The sequence below is a fragment of the Anarhichas minor genome, unplaced genomic scaffold, assembly GCF_050575085.1.
Source record: "Anarhichas minor isolate MPS153535 unplaced genomic scaffold, ASM5057508v1 ptg000009l, whole genome shotgun sequence".
Lineage (NCBI taxonomy): Eukaryota > Metazoa > Chordata > Actinopteri > Perciformes > Anarhichadidae > Anarhichas > Anarhichas minor.
In genome coordinates this window covers 4,862,501-4,878,080 of record NW_027466455.1, presented here as the reverse complement: position 1 = coordinate 4,878,080, position 15,580 = coordinate 4,862,501, and the positions used below count along the sequence as shown (strand labels likewise).

The following is a 15,580-nucleotide window of genomic DNA, read 5'->3' as shown; positions in this document are numbered from 1 at the left end:
ATAGCCCATGTATATTTAACCCTGCTCACGCTCACACATGCACAGTGGAAGTCATTGTGAAACATGAGGCAGAGTCAAGGTCACACTCACGTAAGAACATAGCACATAATATATATATATATTTTTTTTTTATATGACACCATAACATGTCTGTAAATAATGTCTCTGGAGGTGAAATGTGTTGGAAGGACACATTTTCTCAGTTTGTCTTCTACACACATACACACACACACATACACTGTGGGGCGACTGTGGCTCAGTGGAGAGCAGGGTCGTCCTTTAATCAGAAGATCGGTGGTCGATCCCTGTCTCCACTAGTCCATGTCCATGTGTCCTTGGGCAAGGCACTTAACCCTAAATTGCTACTGTAACTGTGCCTACTGTGTGTGAATGGTTATGAATGTTAGTTAGAGTCCTGATGGACAGGTGGCACCTTACATGGTAGCTCCTGTCATCAGTGTATGAATAGGTGAATAGGTGAATGATGACATGTAGTGCAATCTTTGAGTGGTCGGAAGACTAGAAACACGTGATACAAGTACATTCCATTTAGCATTTACACACACACACACACACACACACACACACACACACACACACACAGGACAGGCTCTCTCAGATGTGCTTGTATATTTTTTATCCTCCAGAAGGTCAGGGTTGCTGGCTTGGATTAGGCCAGATTACATATATTTTACACAACATGCAAATTAAATTGATTTGTTGGGTGCTGTATCCTATATTATTCCCCTCAGCCACACACACACAATGCAACAATTAACATATCTGTGTGTCTGATAGGGCTGGGTATCATATTGTCGTACTTAAAACAATATTTAAAATACCTTAACTTGAATTTAGATCTCTAAAACATTTTTAAATGGACTCTGATAATGGCTGATGGGTGATAGCCACCACCAGTCATGCAGGGACATATATCACTCTTTAACATGGAGGCTCCATACACATAATGATGGCCACTTTTGCATAAAGAAATATGTGCATGGCATAAACAACTCTTAAAATCCAATGAAATGGCACTCATACATCGAGATTTAGATGGGGGGGTAATGTCACCCAGTGAGCTCCAACCATAAATGCATGACAGACTTTAAATTAAAGTTTAGGTAATTACTATTGAGATCATTTGAGATTTCTTTCTCCACTTCATGAAAAAAAAACGTGTTATTCTGGCGACAGCGTTAGAAAATGTGCCACCTGAACAGCTGATTTTATAGCAAGCTGACCTGATTAGTTTATTTCTCCCCACAAAATGTATCCCTCCAATATACTGTATAAGGTAACACTATCAGCTCCTGATAGGTATCGGACGATTAATTAGCTATCGGCTTTTTCCTACACCAATAATTGATCCGTTATTATATCGGCCTTTAAAAATCCACTGTCGGTCAACCTCTATTTGATACCAGCTCTAGTTTCAACTACATTACTTGCATCATGTCCAAATCACTGAATCCATTTCCTTTTTCTCCGTAGACGTTGTTTGTACACGAGTAAAAGCGATAAAACATGTTTTATTTACAAATCACACCGGGGCAAATTTGTTGCACATCCATCCATTCATGCATGTAACTTCCTCACTAATTCTACATGCTGAATTAAGAAGAAGAACAGACTCTGGCTCTGAGATCTTCCAGTGCGGAGGAAGCGGATTCAACAGAACACAGAATTCCTCAGAGAGCCTCTAAGTGCGTTTACATTATGTAAGTAGCTTCATAGTGCACGGGATAAGCCTTCAGAGATGGAAGTAATCAGTTTCCTGTGAAGTAATCTGCCTTTCAGCCTTGGAAAATGTTGTTATCAAGTTCTTTCTGCAGTTTAACCTTCATACTTACTTAATATTGGTAACCTAAGGAGCATCATAGCACTGTTATTGCTTGCAATAATGTTTAATTAGAGTAGAGCTTTAATTTGCCAAGGTACTTCTAGTTCTGAAATTCCATCTCTGTCCTTCTGGGTTGTTACAGAAAACTGTACTCAAACACACACTGAATCATTTGATCACACACGCCCTACCAACACACAGCTCAAAAGGTCTAACCCTCTTGGGAGTCATGGAAGTTTTATCACGCTGCAGGCATGGAGCCGACACATTCTGCTGTTCTCAGGACAAAACAACAAATTAGTTGCATCATGATCTCATCCGAGATCGGCACAAACACACCCTGTGTTGTCATGGAGATGAAATGGTTTCAAAATGATGAAATTGCTGCTTGAACATAACGTTTAAATGAATTTAGAGTCTGCCTGGTTTCAGGACAGATTCTGACACTTTGTATTGCATGGCTGATACTGATTCTTTGCTGAATTGTGTTTATTTTTACTCCAGGTTAATGACGGTCGAACGCTTTTCAGACACCAAAACTCCATTTAAAACAAAGAAAGGACATTTTTGGCTTCAGAGGTGTATTGCTATCTTTTGGCTATTGACTGGAGCATTCCGTAGCTCTGTATAGCCCACAACTATGGTACACGTTGATTATGTACCACTAGCCATTTAAGATGCATGTCCTTTGACAGGTCTTTACAATTAAGTGCTGTTACATTTGTATTTCACTAGAAAGTAAAAACTGTGGCGCTTGGCTAACTGGATATGTTGGCTGTTTCTCTTTCATGGGTCCAGTGGTGGTGGTGGCAAAAGACCAGACTGTACAAACCAGACTGTCCGAACTCAGAGCAAGAGATAGTTCTATGATGTCAGCAATCCATACTGATTTGGATCACTGCAGAAAATAACAAATGTATGTCGTCAGAGAAATGTAGGGAGAACTCAAATCACAGATGAAACTTTTTCCGTCATGGCAGAAAAATGAATGAAACTTGAATATCTTCTTTCTTGTTTGACCAAATAAGTAAAAACAAACACCAAGGTTATAATAATTTCAGTGCAGCTTTCTTTCTTTAGCAGAGGCTAGGATACATTACTTGGAGTAAAGAAAGAAATTATTGAAAGTGAATAATTAGTTATTTTCTTCAGTTGTTTAACAGTTGTTTCTCTCAGAGAGAACTTGAAAGTGAACTGCAGTCCCCACTTGATTAAACCTGATTTACTGACTTCCACATCCTGCTCTGCTTCATTTCTTCAACCTCTCTCTCTCACTGTCAAATTGCATGAGGGATTAGGGACTGAGGCATGGGAGAGATGAGAGCAACGAGAAAGGGATGAGAGAAAGACAGCTGCGATGGTTTCCATTAGCGATGACGGACAATTCTGAAAGAGCATCTTCCTCTCACTTATGTAATGCACTCAGACTTTTTGATCTGTATTAGAGGCTAGTTTGCCAGTAACTTTGCCTTTCCCTGTAGTATATGCACCATGCTGCTGTCATGATTGGGTTTGCTGTTATACTTTCTGGTAGTGTTGGCTCTATAAATGAGGAATGGGCTCAGCTGCTGAGTTGCTTAAGCAACTAAGTTATAATACAGTAAGAAGAGGAGACGACAGTATGTGCCAACTGGCACCGCAGGTATAAATATACAAGAATTGAAAGACGAGCTGACAGGAAGCTGCCCTCTGAGTGCGGATTTCTGTCTCCATCTCTTACAGCCATCTATTTATCTATCTATGTTGCAGAGTTCTTTTTTCTCAAAATCTCAAGTATTAAGGAAGGATGTGGCTCAGAGGAAGAGCAGATCATCCACTAATCGGTAGATCGGTGGTTCCATCCCCCACTCCTCCAGCCCGCCTGTCCTTGTGCAAGATACTGAACCCCAAGTTGTTTCAGACGGTTGTGCCATCAGTGAATGAATGGGTGTGTGAATGGGTGAATCTTGACATGTCGTACTTTAAGTGGTCAAAATAATAGAAAAGCACTATAAATAAGTCCATTAGTATTGGAGCAGTTGTCTCAAGTCTTTTTAGACAAGTAAAGTCTGTCAAAATAAGTCTCAACACATTCAGAGCAAGTCTGAAGACAATTGTCTCAAGTCAGGTAACAAGTGTAAGGAAGTAGGTAACAAGTCAATGTAAGTAATTAAGTAACAAGTCTAATTAAGTAGGTAACAAGACTAAGTAAGTAATTAAGTAACAAGTCTAATTAAGTAGGTAACAAGACTAAGTAAGTAACAGGTCTAAGTAAGTAACAAGTCTAAGTAAGTAACAGGTCTAAGTAAGTAACAGGTCTAAGTAAGTAACAAGTCTAAGTAAGTAACAGGTCTAAGTAAGTAACAGGTCTAAGTAAGTAACAAGTCTAAGTAAGTAACAGGTCTAAGTAAGTAATAAGTTAGTAATAAGTCAAGTAAACAAGTAACAAGTATTTGTAAGTAAGTAACAAGTCTAAGTAAGTAACACGTGTAAGTAAGTGTCAAATAATTTGAGAGGAACCAAAGTCAAGGTCTGTCAAGACAAGACTCAAGTGAGATTTCAAGTCTTTCAACAAAAGTCCAAATAAAGTCTGTCAGAGCGAGTCTTAAGTCAAATTTCAAGTTATTTGAGACAAGTTTGTCAGTCATATGTATTTGTTTTATTGTTGTTGGATTTTACCAAGCCAAAACCTGACTCTGTTTTGAATTCTCAAGTCTCAAGACCTTATTTTTGTGAGTTTGACTGGAGGCCAAGTCTGACGTCTCAAGACTCTGCTGTACAGGCCAGTTTAATTACACAACTGTAAAAAGCTCTGTTCCAGAATTATTCAGCGTTATCAAAAGAGCTCTGTGTAGTGCCAGAATCTGCTTCTCCTTGGATGTTTGGCTTGCCATCATTGTGGGGAGTTTTAGAACAGTTCTACAAAGAACTATATAATGTGTCCTTGTGGAAAAGGTGCTGTAAAGAGTGCTTTAACACTCACAATGTCCTGAATTTAACATTTTATCAGACGATGACCAAAGAGCCCTTAGAATCCCCTTTTTGTCACTTATGTAACTCATCCATCCAGCGTTCCACTCTGCTGCTATTTACTTCATCAGCCCAAAGCATTATCTCATTCTAGACAGGTTGCCAGACATCTGAACCGGATGTGAGGGAGCCGGTAGCACCCGCTGGAAAGTATGTCGTCCACTTCCTGTGAAAACATTCCTGCTTGTATTGTTGTGGTTGTTTTATTAGCATGTCGTAACTCCTTTGAGGGCTTGATAACAAAGTGAAATGGTGCAAATACTCGAGAGAGGTTGTCCAACATGTCGGTTAAAGTTTTTACAAGGGGATAAAAGGGTGGGAGAATTAGACTGTTACATAAGTAGGAGGAAAATGTTAAAGTTTCAGTTTAGTGTTTGGGGATTTAGGCTGAAGAATAACATCACAAATCTTGTGTCTGCTACATCAGTGTACTTTATGTAAGTGGATGTTCACATGCATTAAGCAGTTGTCCAACTTCCCAGCAAGAAATTGCCTTTACCGCAAAAGAAAATGGAACGCTACAAAACCCCTCAAACTTAGTCCCAACTTCAGGATTTTCCAAGTGAAAGGAGAGATTTAGTGCTGTGTTTTGTACCCAAACAACACAAACAAGGACATCCAACAACAAAAAAAGTAATACAGGAGAAGGAGGTCTGGGTTGACAGGTGGGTCAAAAAACATCGGACTTTCATCCAGGAGACTGTTGTTCTAGTCCCATCTGACACCAGAAGTCAATGTTGACTTATTTGTCACGTAGCTTTGGTACCTAAGTAACATCACTTCCATAGTTATTTTAACCCAAACCACAATCTATCTGAATTCTATCTATCAAGTAGGTTTGGCACTGATCCCTCTTCTTGCTGGACATTTGTAGGAAAACACATGACAAATAATAAAATAACTTTTCATAAGATATACAAACCGTTGAATGAGGATACGCTGGTTGAGTAGCTATTTACATGGCGAGGCGCCAATCAAAAGCTAACTCTTTATGGTGTACCCGAAACAACTGTATTTATGGTCCTTCTTTCACTTGGAAAGGTTTCCCATGTCTCACAACAGAAAACAAAACCATTGACAGTTGCAGTCATTAACAGCTGAAGTTCTTGTTTTATCATTCTCATTTACTTTGTCACAGTGTGAGGTTTAGTGAGCAGAGCAGTAAAATGGCTTTACTAGATCTCAATCTTCTTTTCAACTTGCTCTATTATGTCTTCACTATCAACAGTTTCCATCATTGAAAAGTTGTAGAAGAAAACAACCATGTTGTATCTCTGTACACGTGCTAACGTAACCTATGGTAGCTACAGCAGCTACTGTTTGTACATAGGTTCCATTGGTATCTAATTTGGTTTCAGTGGGCAGAAAGCTGGCCAGGGTTGTACTGCTGGTTGGAACTTTTTGAGTTATCTTCCAGTATCATGGAAAGTTTACACTGAGACCTTGATGACCTAAACCTTCTCACATTCCTGCAAGGATAAACGTGTGTGTCTTGAAAATGTTATGTGTGTGTGATCTCACCCACAGGCTACAAATATGTCATACCTTCACACACTCCTGCAGGTTCGAGACAGTGTGTGTGTGTGCGCAAGTTCACAGAGCTGTCATGGAGCACCAACTAATGCAAACATTTCTCATTTATCTTTGCTGTCATTCTTTCCAGAAAGAAAGAATGGAGGGAAAAGAAAGGTGTGGTGATGTTTTTGCTAAAGGAGTGAGAAAACAGAGCGAGATTTCCCCTGAGGTTGTGGCTGGTCTGTGATGTCATGTGGTTGCCATGGTCACTGTGTGTAATTATTGCATGTTCACGAAAGAGGACGATGAGTGGAGTTCCTGTCATGTATAGTTACGTGCCAGACAATATGCATGGTCCAGTCTTTACACACACATGCATGCATAACAACACACCCATTCTGAAAGACTGATGTTATTGGTTAAAGCAGGGAAACAAACCAGACGTGTCAATCTGGTTCTTCTCACTGCAATGCCTCCTCTGCTTTTTACTGCCTTTGAAATTAATTTCTATGAATACGTGTGTTTGTGTGTGTATGTGTCTTTTTGAATGTGACTTTTACAGTATAATATAGTGTTAGTTAAATATGGTATACTATATAGTAGTTTAATGTGGTATACTATTATAAACTACAATACAGTGCACTATAAGTATAATATAGTATAGTATACTGTAATACAATATACTATAAGTATCATATAGTATAGTGGCTCAGGAGCTAGAGCAGGTGGTCCACTAATCTGAAGATTGGAAGACTGGCGGTTCTACCCCGGGCTCCTCCAGTCCACATGTTGAAGTGTTCCATGTCAGCCTCTGCCTTCAATGTAAGGCAAGGCAAGTTTATTTGTATAGCACATTTCAACAACAAGGCAATTCAAAATGCTTCACATAAAACCATTAAAAGCATCAAAACATAAGGCAAAAGGAGATTTAAAAACAATTAAGAACATTAATTGAATCATTAAAACACGAAAAAGCAGTGTAAGAAATAAAATACAGTAGTGAAATGCCGTAAATTAACTAATATCCTTGAATGTGGTTCAATTAAAGGCAGCAACCAGAAAAGTCTTCAATCTTGATTTAAAGGAGCTGAGGGTCTCAGCAGACCTGCAGCTTTCTGGGACTTTGTTCCAGATATGTGGAGCAGAAGAACTGAACGCTACTTCTCCATGTTTAGTTCTGACTCTGGGAACAGAAAGTAGACCGGTCCCAGACGACCTAAGGGGTCGGGATGGTTCATAAGGTAGCAGCAGATCAGAGATGTATGTTGGCCCTAAACCATTCAGTGCTTTATAAACCAACAGCAGGATTTTAAAGTCAATTTTTTGTTGGACAGGAAGCCAGTGCAAAGACCTCAGAACTGGAGTGATGTGATCCACCCTCCTGGTCTTAGTGAGGACTCGAGCTGCAGCTACAGTGTAGTATAGTTTACTGTAGTATAGTATAGTGGAGTACAGCTTACTGTAGTATAGTTTAGTGTATAGTATAGCATAGCTTAGTATACTGTACATAAGTATAGTATAGTATACTTTAGTACAGTAGTATAAGATAATGTTGTACAGTATACTTTACAGTATCGTATAGTTTACTGTCAACTATACTATACTGCACTCAGTGGCGGGCCGTGCATTTTATACCTGGGCCTTCTGTGCTGTCCTACTACAGTTGAATTACCTCCTAATAACCTCATTATGATGCATCATTCCAGCAAACCTGCAGCGGATCCACGCATTCCACCACACAAGAGCACGAGCCATTCAAATATTATTCATAAAAACAACATGATAGATGAATGAACAGTAGTAACGTTACTGCAGATGTAAAAAACAAACGCAGTTTGTCACTTACCGAAACTTAAAGAGTTTAATCCGATGGTACATCGTTTCAGTTCCAGTAAGAAGTCCTTCTCGATTCATGGACGGCAGTGACAGTCGAGCCTCCCCAGTTGTATTTCGGCGGTCTGCTGCGGCAGGATCCACAGCGGGGCCGGGATCCCACCTCCGCCGGGGCGCCCGTCGGCCGCACGCCAGGCCGACGGTTGTGGAGCTGTTTCCCTGCGAACATGTTCGTTGAGTTGTAGATCAACTTGAGTCTCTCCAAAAGTTTTCAAATGCTATGGTGTCCTCAGGTTAGCGTAGTGTAGCTCCAAACACCAAGAGCTCAGTTAAAATGAAACACATTCCCAGCCATAAAATATGCTACGCTGTCAGCCAGAAATACCGTTCATACAAATCCTTTTCCTGGCTGAGTCAGGCTGCCAGCTACGGCGTTGACTGACCATTTCTTACGATGTCCAGCTTTTCCTGAAATGTCCTTCTTTCTTGAGAAAGGCGTTGTCAGTAACTCCACCACTAAATCCGTTTCTCCTCCTTTTTCAGCCATTGAGTGTTAAAAAAACAAAGCTCGGTAAAAAAAAAAATAAACTACACCAAGTAAAACCATAACATTGTTGTAATTTCTTCCATATCTTTCAATTTGAACTCTTACTCCTCCAACTAAGCTCTACTGGCAAGTTAAGTTTCGTTTCACGATAGTCACATGCTCGCCCACTGACCAATCACAGCACATGCTGCACCTCACTGCAGAGCTGCACGTTAAAACTGAGCTGCCCGTTAATGCTGACGTACTTGTAGGCCAGCTAGCAGGCTCTGACACGTCAAAGAATACGCCCAACATGTCAAACTAAAGATCTGATTGGTTGAACACTATGACAATCAACAATATCGTCCCCATTCACTTAAACTGCACATGGATTCACTTGTGAGTCTGCAGGCCTCTGCCTCTCTTCTTACCTAGAGACACAGAGGTGAGATCTGATTGGATAAAAGCTCTACTTAAAACAAGCTCCACTGGAAGCAGAGCAACAGAGGAAGACAGTAGCTGTGCAATGAGAAAATAAGATGATGGGAAAAATACGTTTACAAATTATAATACATGTAGTGTATTTAAGAAAAAATATTAAATTATAAAATAGCTATAACTTGATTCTGTTTCTGTTGATTCTGTTTAGGCCAGCAGAGAAGGCCTTGCAGGCCCTGACGGCCCACCACCAACTGCACTACATTATAGTACAGTTTGATGTAGTACAGTAAACATACATACCATTATTTTTGAAGGAACCAAGGTTAAAGGTAACAACCAACATGACCATCTAAAAGTGTGCAGCCATGCTAGCAGCTATGGGATCTGTTCTTAGGTACAGTGGTGCATTGAGCTAATAATGGACCAATAAGATACATTTTAAAACCACATAAATAGGAGATTTAGAAATAAATAGGAGATTTTGAAGTATTCTAACTCATAAAACACATTAATTAAATTGCACGGGCTGCAGCTTGGGTGCTGCTCGTGGGACAAAAAAAGCAAAACAAAAGAACTTCTATACCTTGTGGTCAGTCAGCTGCATTAAGAAAAGACGTATAAAAAGAAAAGGGCATATAACAGCCTGATGCCTATCATGACTTTTGTCATATTTCTGGCTATGGATTATAAATTAGCTTGAAGACATCCATGTTGCAGGGGAAGCAAAGTATTTTCTTTTTATTGTTTAAGTCATCAATTTTGTCTACTATGTCTCACTCTTCCTCTTTCCCCTTCATTTGTCCGTCCTTCTCTTTTCCCTCTCTTCTTCTATACCCCTTCACCCTCCCTTCCTCCCTCTCTTCGTCCTCTCTTATTGCAGTATGTGGTTGTGAACTGGCCCAGGGAGGATTCTTCGTGCGGCAGGGAGAATATATCTGTACTCTGGACTACCAGCGAATGTATGGGACTCGCTGCTTCAGCTGCCAGGACTTCATTGAAGGGGAGGTGGTGTCCGCCCTGGGAAAGACTTACCACCCCCGCTGCTTCGTCTGCGCCTCCTGCAAGTAAGAAACTGGGAAGTCGAGTGATATTGGCGTCCCGACCAACAGCTGGCCTGTTATTGTGAACAGTGACACAGTGACGTGTGTCAATGAGCTTTAAAAATTTGAACATGTGAACATCTGCAATTCCAAGATAACTGAGCAAAGTCCATCACCTGAATGTGATGATTGAAAACTGCAGAACACCTATCAAATTGACCATGATGTGACATTCTTTTGTGAACTGATAGTTCAGGTGTTTGAAAGTGTGGTTGTATGAGGTACTTATCCATAGACAGTGTATTACCTACAGCAGACGGTGGTCGGTACGCCTCCAGTTAGGAGAAGCAGACACGAGTACCGGCAAAGCAATGTCCTGCTGTGGACGGGGAAATCAGCTAAATGTATTGAAGCCACTGAATGCAAAGGCCAACCTAAAACATTCAACACAGTTTAAGTGTACGCTATATTGAGAATATTTTCACCGGTTTACCTTGCCGTGAGACAGATATACAGTCTATGTGTCCGGCAGGGAACTGACGCTGTTATCTATGCACTTGCCAAAGCTACCAGACTCCATTCAATTTTACCTTGCAGAACAATGGGGGTGCTGGTCTACTGGACCCGAACTATCCCTTTAGCACTTGACTTAGGACTTAAACATCCCCACTTCATCCTGTTTAGCTTTCATACAAATGAACATGTAATAACTCTTGAAATTAGGTTTATATATAACTATTTTTTTTTTCATATATCATTAATGGAAATTCTAACACTAAACCGTTATAACATTTATCAGCCTATTAATCCTAACATTCATTTGTTAAGAACACTTTTTTCCCACTGTGTCCAGGGTGTCTTTATGTCCTTACAGGTCTCCAACTATTAATATACGATTAAATATACGATAATATTATATATATGTGACAGAATTGAAGTCTTACTTTAATGCAAAATGTGTATCATCATCAGCTTGTTGCCTGACCCCTCCTTGTAATTCCCAATAACTACAAATTTGAAATACAAAAAAAAATTTTCATTGCAAAATATTGCACTACAATCATCATTTACAAGTACATGAAACTATAATACACATACATGTCAAGATATAGAAAAGCACATGAAGACACGCGTCACTGCAAGTCAGAGGCATCTTCACCTGTTTCCAGCCATGTGCATGCTTCTATTGACCATGTTGTGTGTGTGTGTTAGTCATCCATAGATTTATTTTTTTTGCTACAGCAGCATTTATGGTACAGGAAAACAGGGACATTTTAAAGCAAAGCAATAAAAATAACAGAGTAAAAATATTAAATATAAATGCACAGTATATACAATAAAATATAATAATATTAAATGAACTAGCTAAACAATAGTGCAAGATTAAACCAAACAAACAACAACAACCTTGTCTCTCAGGCCTAGAAAGGTAATAGGAGCTTCTCTCAGGCAGGAATTCTGACCTCGTGGTTAGTCAGTGTGGCCTCTTCCCTTTCCCATAGTGTTAAGAGTTTTCTCTGTATGCGTGTATGTGTGTGTGTGTGCATGTGCTATCATATCTCGGTGATCCCCATACTGAACTGAGATCAGCATGTTCCAGTGTGGTGTTTGAGGTTTGTAATGTGATCATTAAACTTCTGTGCTCCTCTTATAACAAACATCGCTTTTGTGGCGCACACTGGCTTATTGTGTGTAATATAAAAATAGGTCTGAGAGAAAAAGAGCAAATGCTACCCTCAGCTGTGTGAGTGTCTCATGGTCCCATTGTTGATCATAGATAATTCATCAAGAGCAATCCAGCTCTGTTTGAAACTGTCTGTGTTTCTGCCTGTCTGCATACAAAGTGCTGCTTCACAATTCACCTGCCTCTGTCTCACTACATACACTCTGCCTGTATTTCACCGTACATTCATCAACTCTGATACACTGAGGTTTTCCGTAAAGATTCAATCTGCACTTGCTCAGTTTCAAGTAAATAATTATGCAAACAAATACAATAGTTAATGGAACCAACACATATTTGTGTGCTGCCCCGTAGATGTTCTTATTTTATCTGAGGACCAAATACTCTATGGTGTCACCCACGTCATCTATTGCTGATTTACTGCTAACATGCCTTAGTTTAGCGTGTTAGAATGCAACAATTTCATAGTTAGCAGTAAACACAAGATACAGCTGAGGTTGATGGGATTGTCATTAGTTTTGCAGGTAGTTTGACTTGACAATAGCACTAGCACTTGATTAAAATTTTAAGGATCACCAAAGTTATGAACAAATCATCCTAACAGGAAGTCATACCTGAACCACATTTCATGACAATCCATCCGGTAGTTGTTGAAACATTTCTCTCTGAACATCATGTCAAACATGTCAAACTCATGGTGGCCAATATATACTGTAAGTGAGACTTTAAAATAGATTTAAAGACTAAATATATCAACCTTAAAAAAAGGACTCTTTTACTGTTTATACATGAATAAGCTAAAATCTCAGCCCAGTCTGCCTGGATGTATTCCCCTCTCAGAAGCTGGCTGTGACAGTGTGACAGCAGCTCTCATATCACATTTACAAGCTGAAGGAAGCAGCATGTGGCAGCCAGTCAGAGCCCTGCTCTGCCAAGGCATCATCACTCCTTCTGTACTTGTGAAAGCAGCTGTGCTGTTGTTTCATTGTGTTGGTAATGTCCCTCTTTACAGTATAATGGTATTTGTCTCTAAAGGCATTTGGCTGGTGAATGCGATGAATCAATTCATTAATTTGACAATTTTCTAGCAGCAACTTCCATGTCTCAATGTTGCAGCCAGTGTCAATGTGCCTTAATGTGCACTTCTTGTGCAATTGCCTACTAGGTGCGGCCTTCAAGAAAACCCTGTAAAAGAAATAGATACCTTTGTCTCATAAAAAAGATAAGCTCTCAACACTGGCAACTTGGTCACACCTAAACATCACAGCCATATGTGATAGTTGAACACCTCATTCCAGAACCATGGGCATTAATCTGCTTCTATGACACTCTTTTGGAAAGCCTTTCTACCAGATGTTGAACCTGGCTGCAGGGATATGCTCCCATCCAGCCAAAAGAGCATTAATGAGGTCCAACACTTATGATAAGGACTGGCTCGCAGCTCATCTCAAAGGTGTTTGGTGGATTGAGGTCAGGGTTCTGTACAAGGCAGTTCAATTCTTCCACACCAAACCTGGAAAACTATTTCTTTATGGAGCGGGCTTTGTGGTTTTTGGTATGTTGAAACAGGAAAGAGACAAACACAAGACACAAAGTTGGAAGCACACTATTTATTGGGAAGAACAAAATATGTGCAGGCTGAAGCACTTAAATCTTGGTCTCAAAATGTGACAAATGTGTTTACATTCTGCAGATAACACTCTTATTTACCTCTCTGCACTTTCTAATAAAGAGGTTTTGTGTTTTTTGTAATCTGCTTTAAACATTGTACAACACTAAATGAATTGGAAGTAGCTCAAGATACCAAAAACAAAAACAGAAAGAACAATGGTGAACACATTCTAAGAAATCAGATCTTGCCCTACTTATCCCTGTGCTGACATTGATTTGCTAATATCTTGAGTCCTGCTTTTTTTTTGAGTGAAGAAGAATCTTCTCTCTGTTCCTTTGTTGCTGTTCAGGAGTACCCAGACATCACATACAGACATGCACACCGTTAACCACGGTGCTCTGATGTTTATTACAAGTAGCGCTAGACCAAAGGTGCACAAACCTTTGCAAACAGGGATTTCAACACTTAATGCAAATTCAATTCACTAAAACTCTGATGAGAATGTGTTGTTACAAGCAAAATATTTTAGGGTTTTAACAACTTATACACATGAGGTAATTATTCTCATAAACCTTTTCTGATTGAAAAAGTAAATTAAATCAATATAAAAAAGACTAATAAATGCAGAAATAATCAAATGAAAATGAAATGAAATTCAAGTCAAACAAATATGACATACTAAAATACATGTAAGAAAAAAAAGGTAGAAATCTATTTGGTAGCTAAAAAATATTCTCTGGTATTTAGACACTTGAACTCTAAATTTCTAAAATACTGGCGATGGTCCTGTTCAGCTTGTTGAAACATTCTGATCCTATTACTAAAAATGTCCGTTATATGTCCATGCCTTATGATAAAAAAACACATCTAGTCTTCAGTATATTATTTGTGTTTTTACTTCTGTTTTCTGTTTGCAGAGAGCCGTTCCCGGCCGGTGACCGAGTGACATTTAATGGGAAGGAGTGTATCTGCCAAAAGTGTACACAGCCTCTCGCTGCCAACAGCCCTGCACCGATACAGGCTGTCCACAGTCAGTACACACAGTTTATGTCTCTATCTCTCTGATTGTCTCCTTTGCACCCTTCAAACTATGATTTTTTTCAAACTGCTCATTATCATAATTTTCTGTTCCATCCCTTAAAATGGTGTTAAGTCTTTCCACTCTCAGGACATCAAAATGTCCAATGTCCATTTTGTCCAAAGTACTGTAGAAGGAACTCTACCATGCAGAATAATTCAACTTTATCGTCATTCCTCATCAATTCTCAACTAAACTAATGTCATCTCCCTGCAGACTGCTGTGGCTGTGGCAAGGAGTTTAAGAATGAACAGTCTCTTGTAGCACTGGAAAAGCACTGGCACCTGGGCTGCTTCAAATGTAAAGTCTGCAACAAGGTGCTCAATGCCGAGTACATCAGCAAGTAAGTCAGTCTAGCTGCTGTATACAGTGCTATAACTACTTCATTAACAATATTACCTCTATGCAAAGGGATCCTGTATGTTAAGCCGATATCAGATGGTTAGTATTGGATGTCACAATACTTACCATCACCCAACGATATTTTTATTTGGTCACAAAAATGTCATCTTTGCTCAAGACTGATAGGAGGCGCCAGAGCTGAGATTCAATGTAAAAACACGATATAGATACTGTATATAGATATATATAGTAGATATACAGGTGCTGGTCATATAATTAGAATATCATCAAAAAGTTGATTTATTTCACTAATTCCATTCAAAAAGTGAAACTTGTCTATTATATTCATTCATTACACACAGACTGATATATTTCAAATGTTTATTTAATCCCAAATTCAGTATCTCAGAAAATTAGAATATTGTGAAAAGGTTCAATATTGAAGAGACCTGGTGCCACACTCTAATCAGCTAATTAACTCAAAACACCTGCAAAGGCCTTTAAATGGTCTCTCAGTCTAGTTCTGTAGGCTACACAATCATGGGGAAGACTGCTGACTTGACAGTTGTCCAAAAGACGACCATTGACACCTTGCACAAGGAGGGCAAGACACAAAAGGTCATTGCAAAAGAGGCTGGCTGTTCACAGAGCTCTGTG

At 39.4% G+C, this 15,580-nt stretch overlaps 1 protein-coding gene across 1 annotated transcript in view; it reads left to right on the top strand.

Annotated features, from left to right (window-relative positions):
* Positions 1 to 15,580, top strand: part of ablim2 (actin binding LIM protein family, member 2) — a 76,080-nt gene that overhangs the window by 16,538 nt on the left and 43,962 nt on the right. Inside the window, exons 3-5 of the mRNA XM_076086867.1 lie at positions 10,048 to 10,231; positions 14,421 to 14,533; positions 14,798 to 14,924. Coding sequence (XP_075942982.1) covers positions 10,048 to 10,231; positions 14,421 to 14,533; positions 14,798 to 14,924 — 424 coding nt within the window. The remainder of the gene's footprint in view (positions 1 to 10,047; positions 10,232 to 14,420; positions 14,534 to 14,797; positions 14,925 to 15,580) is intronic.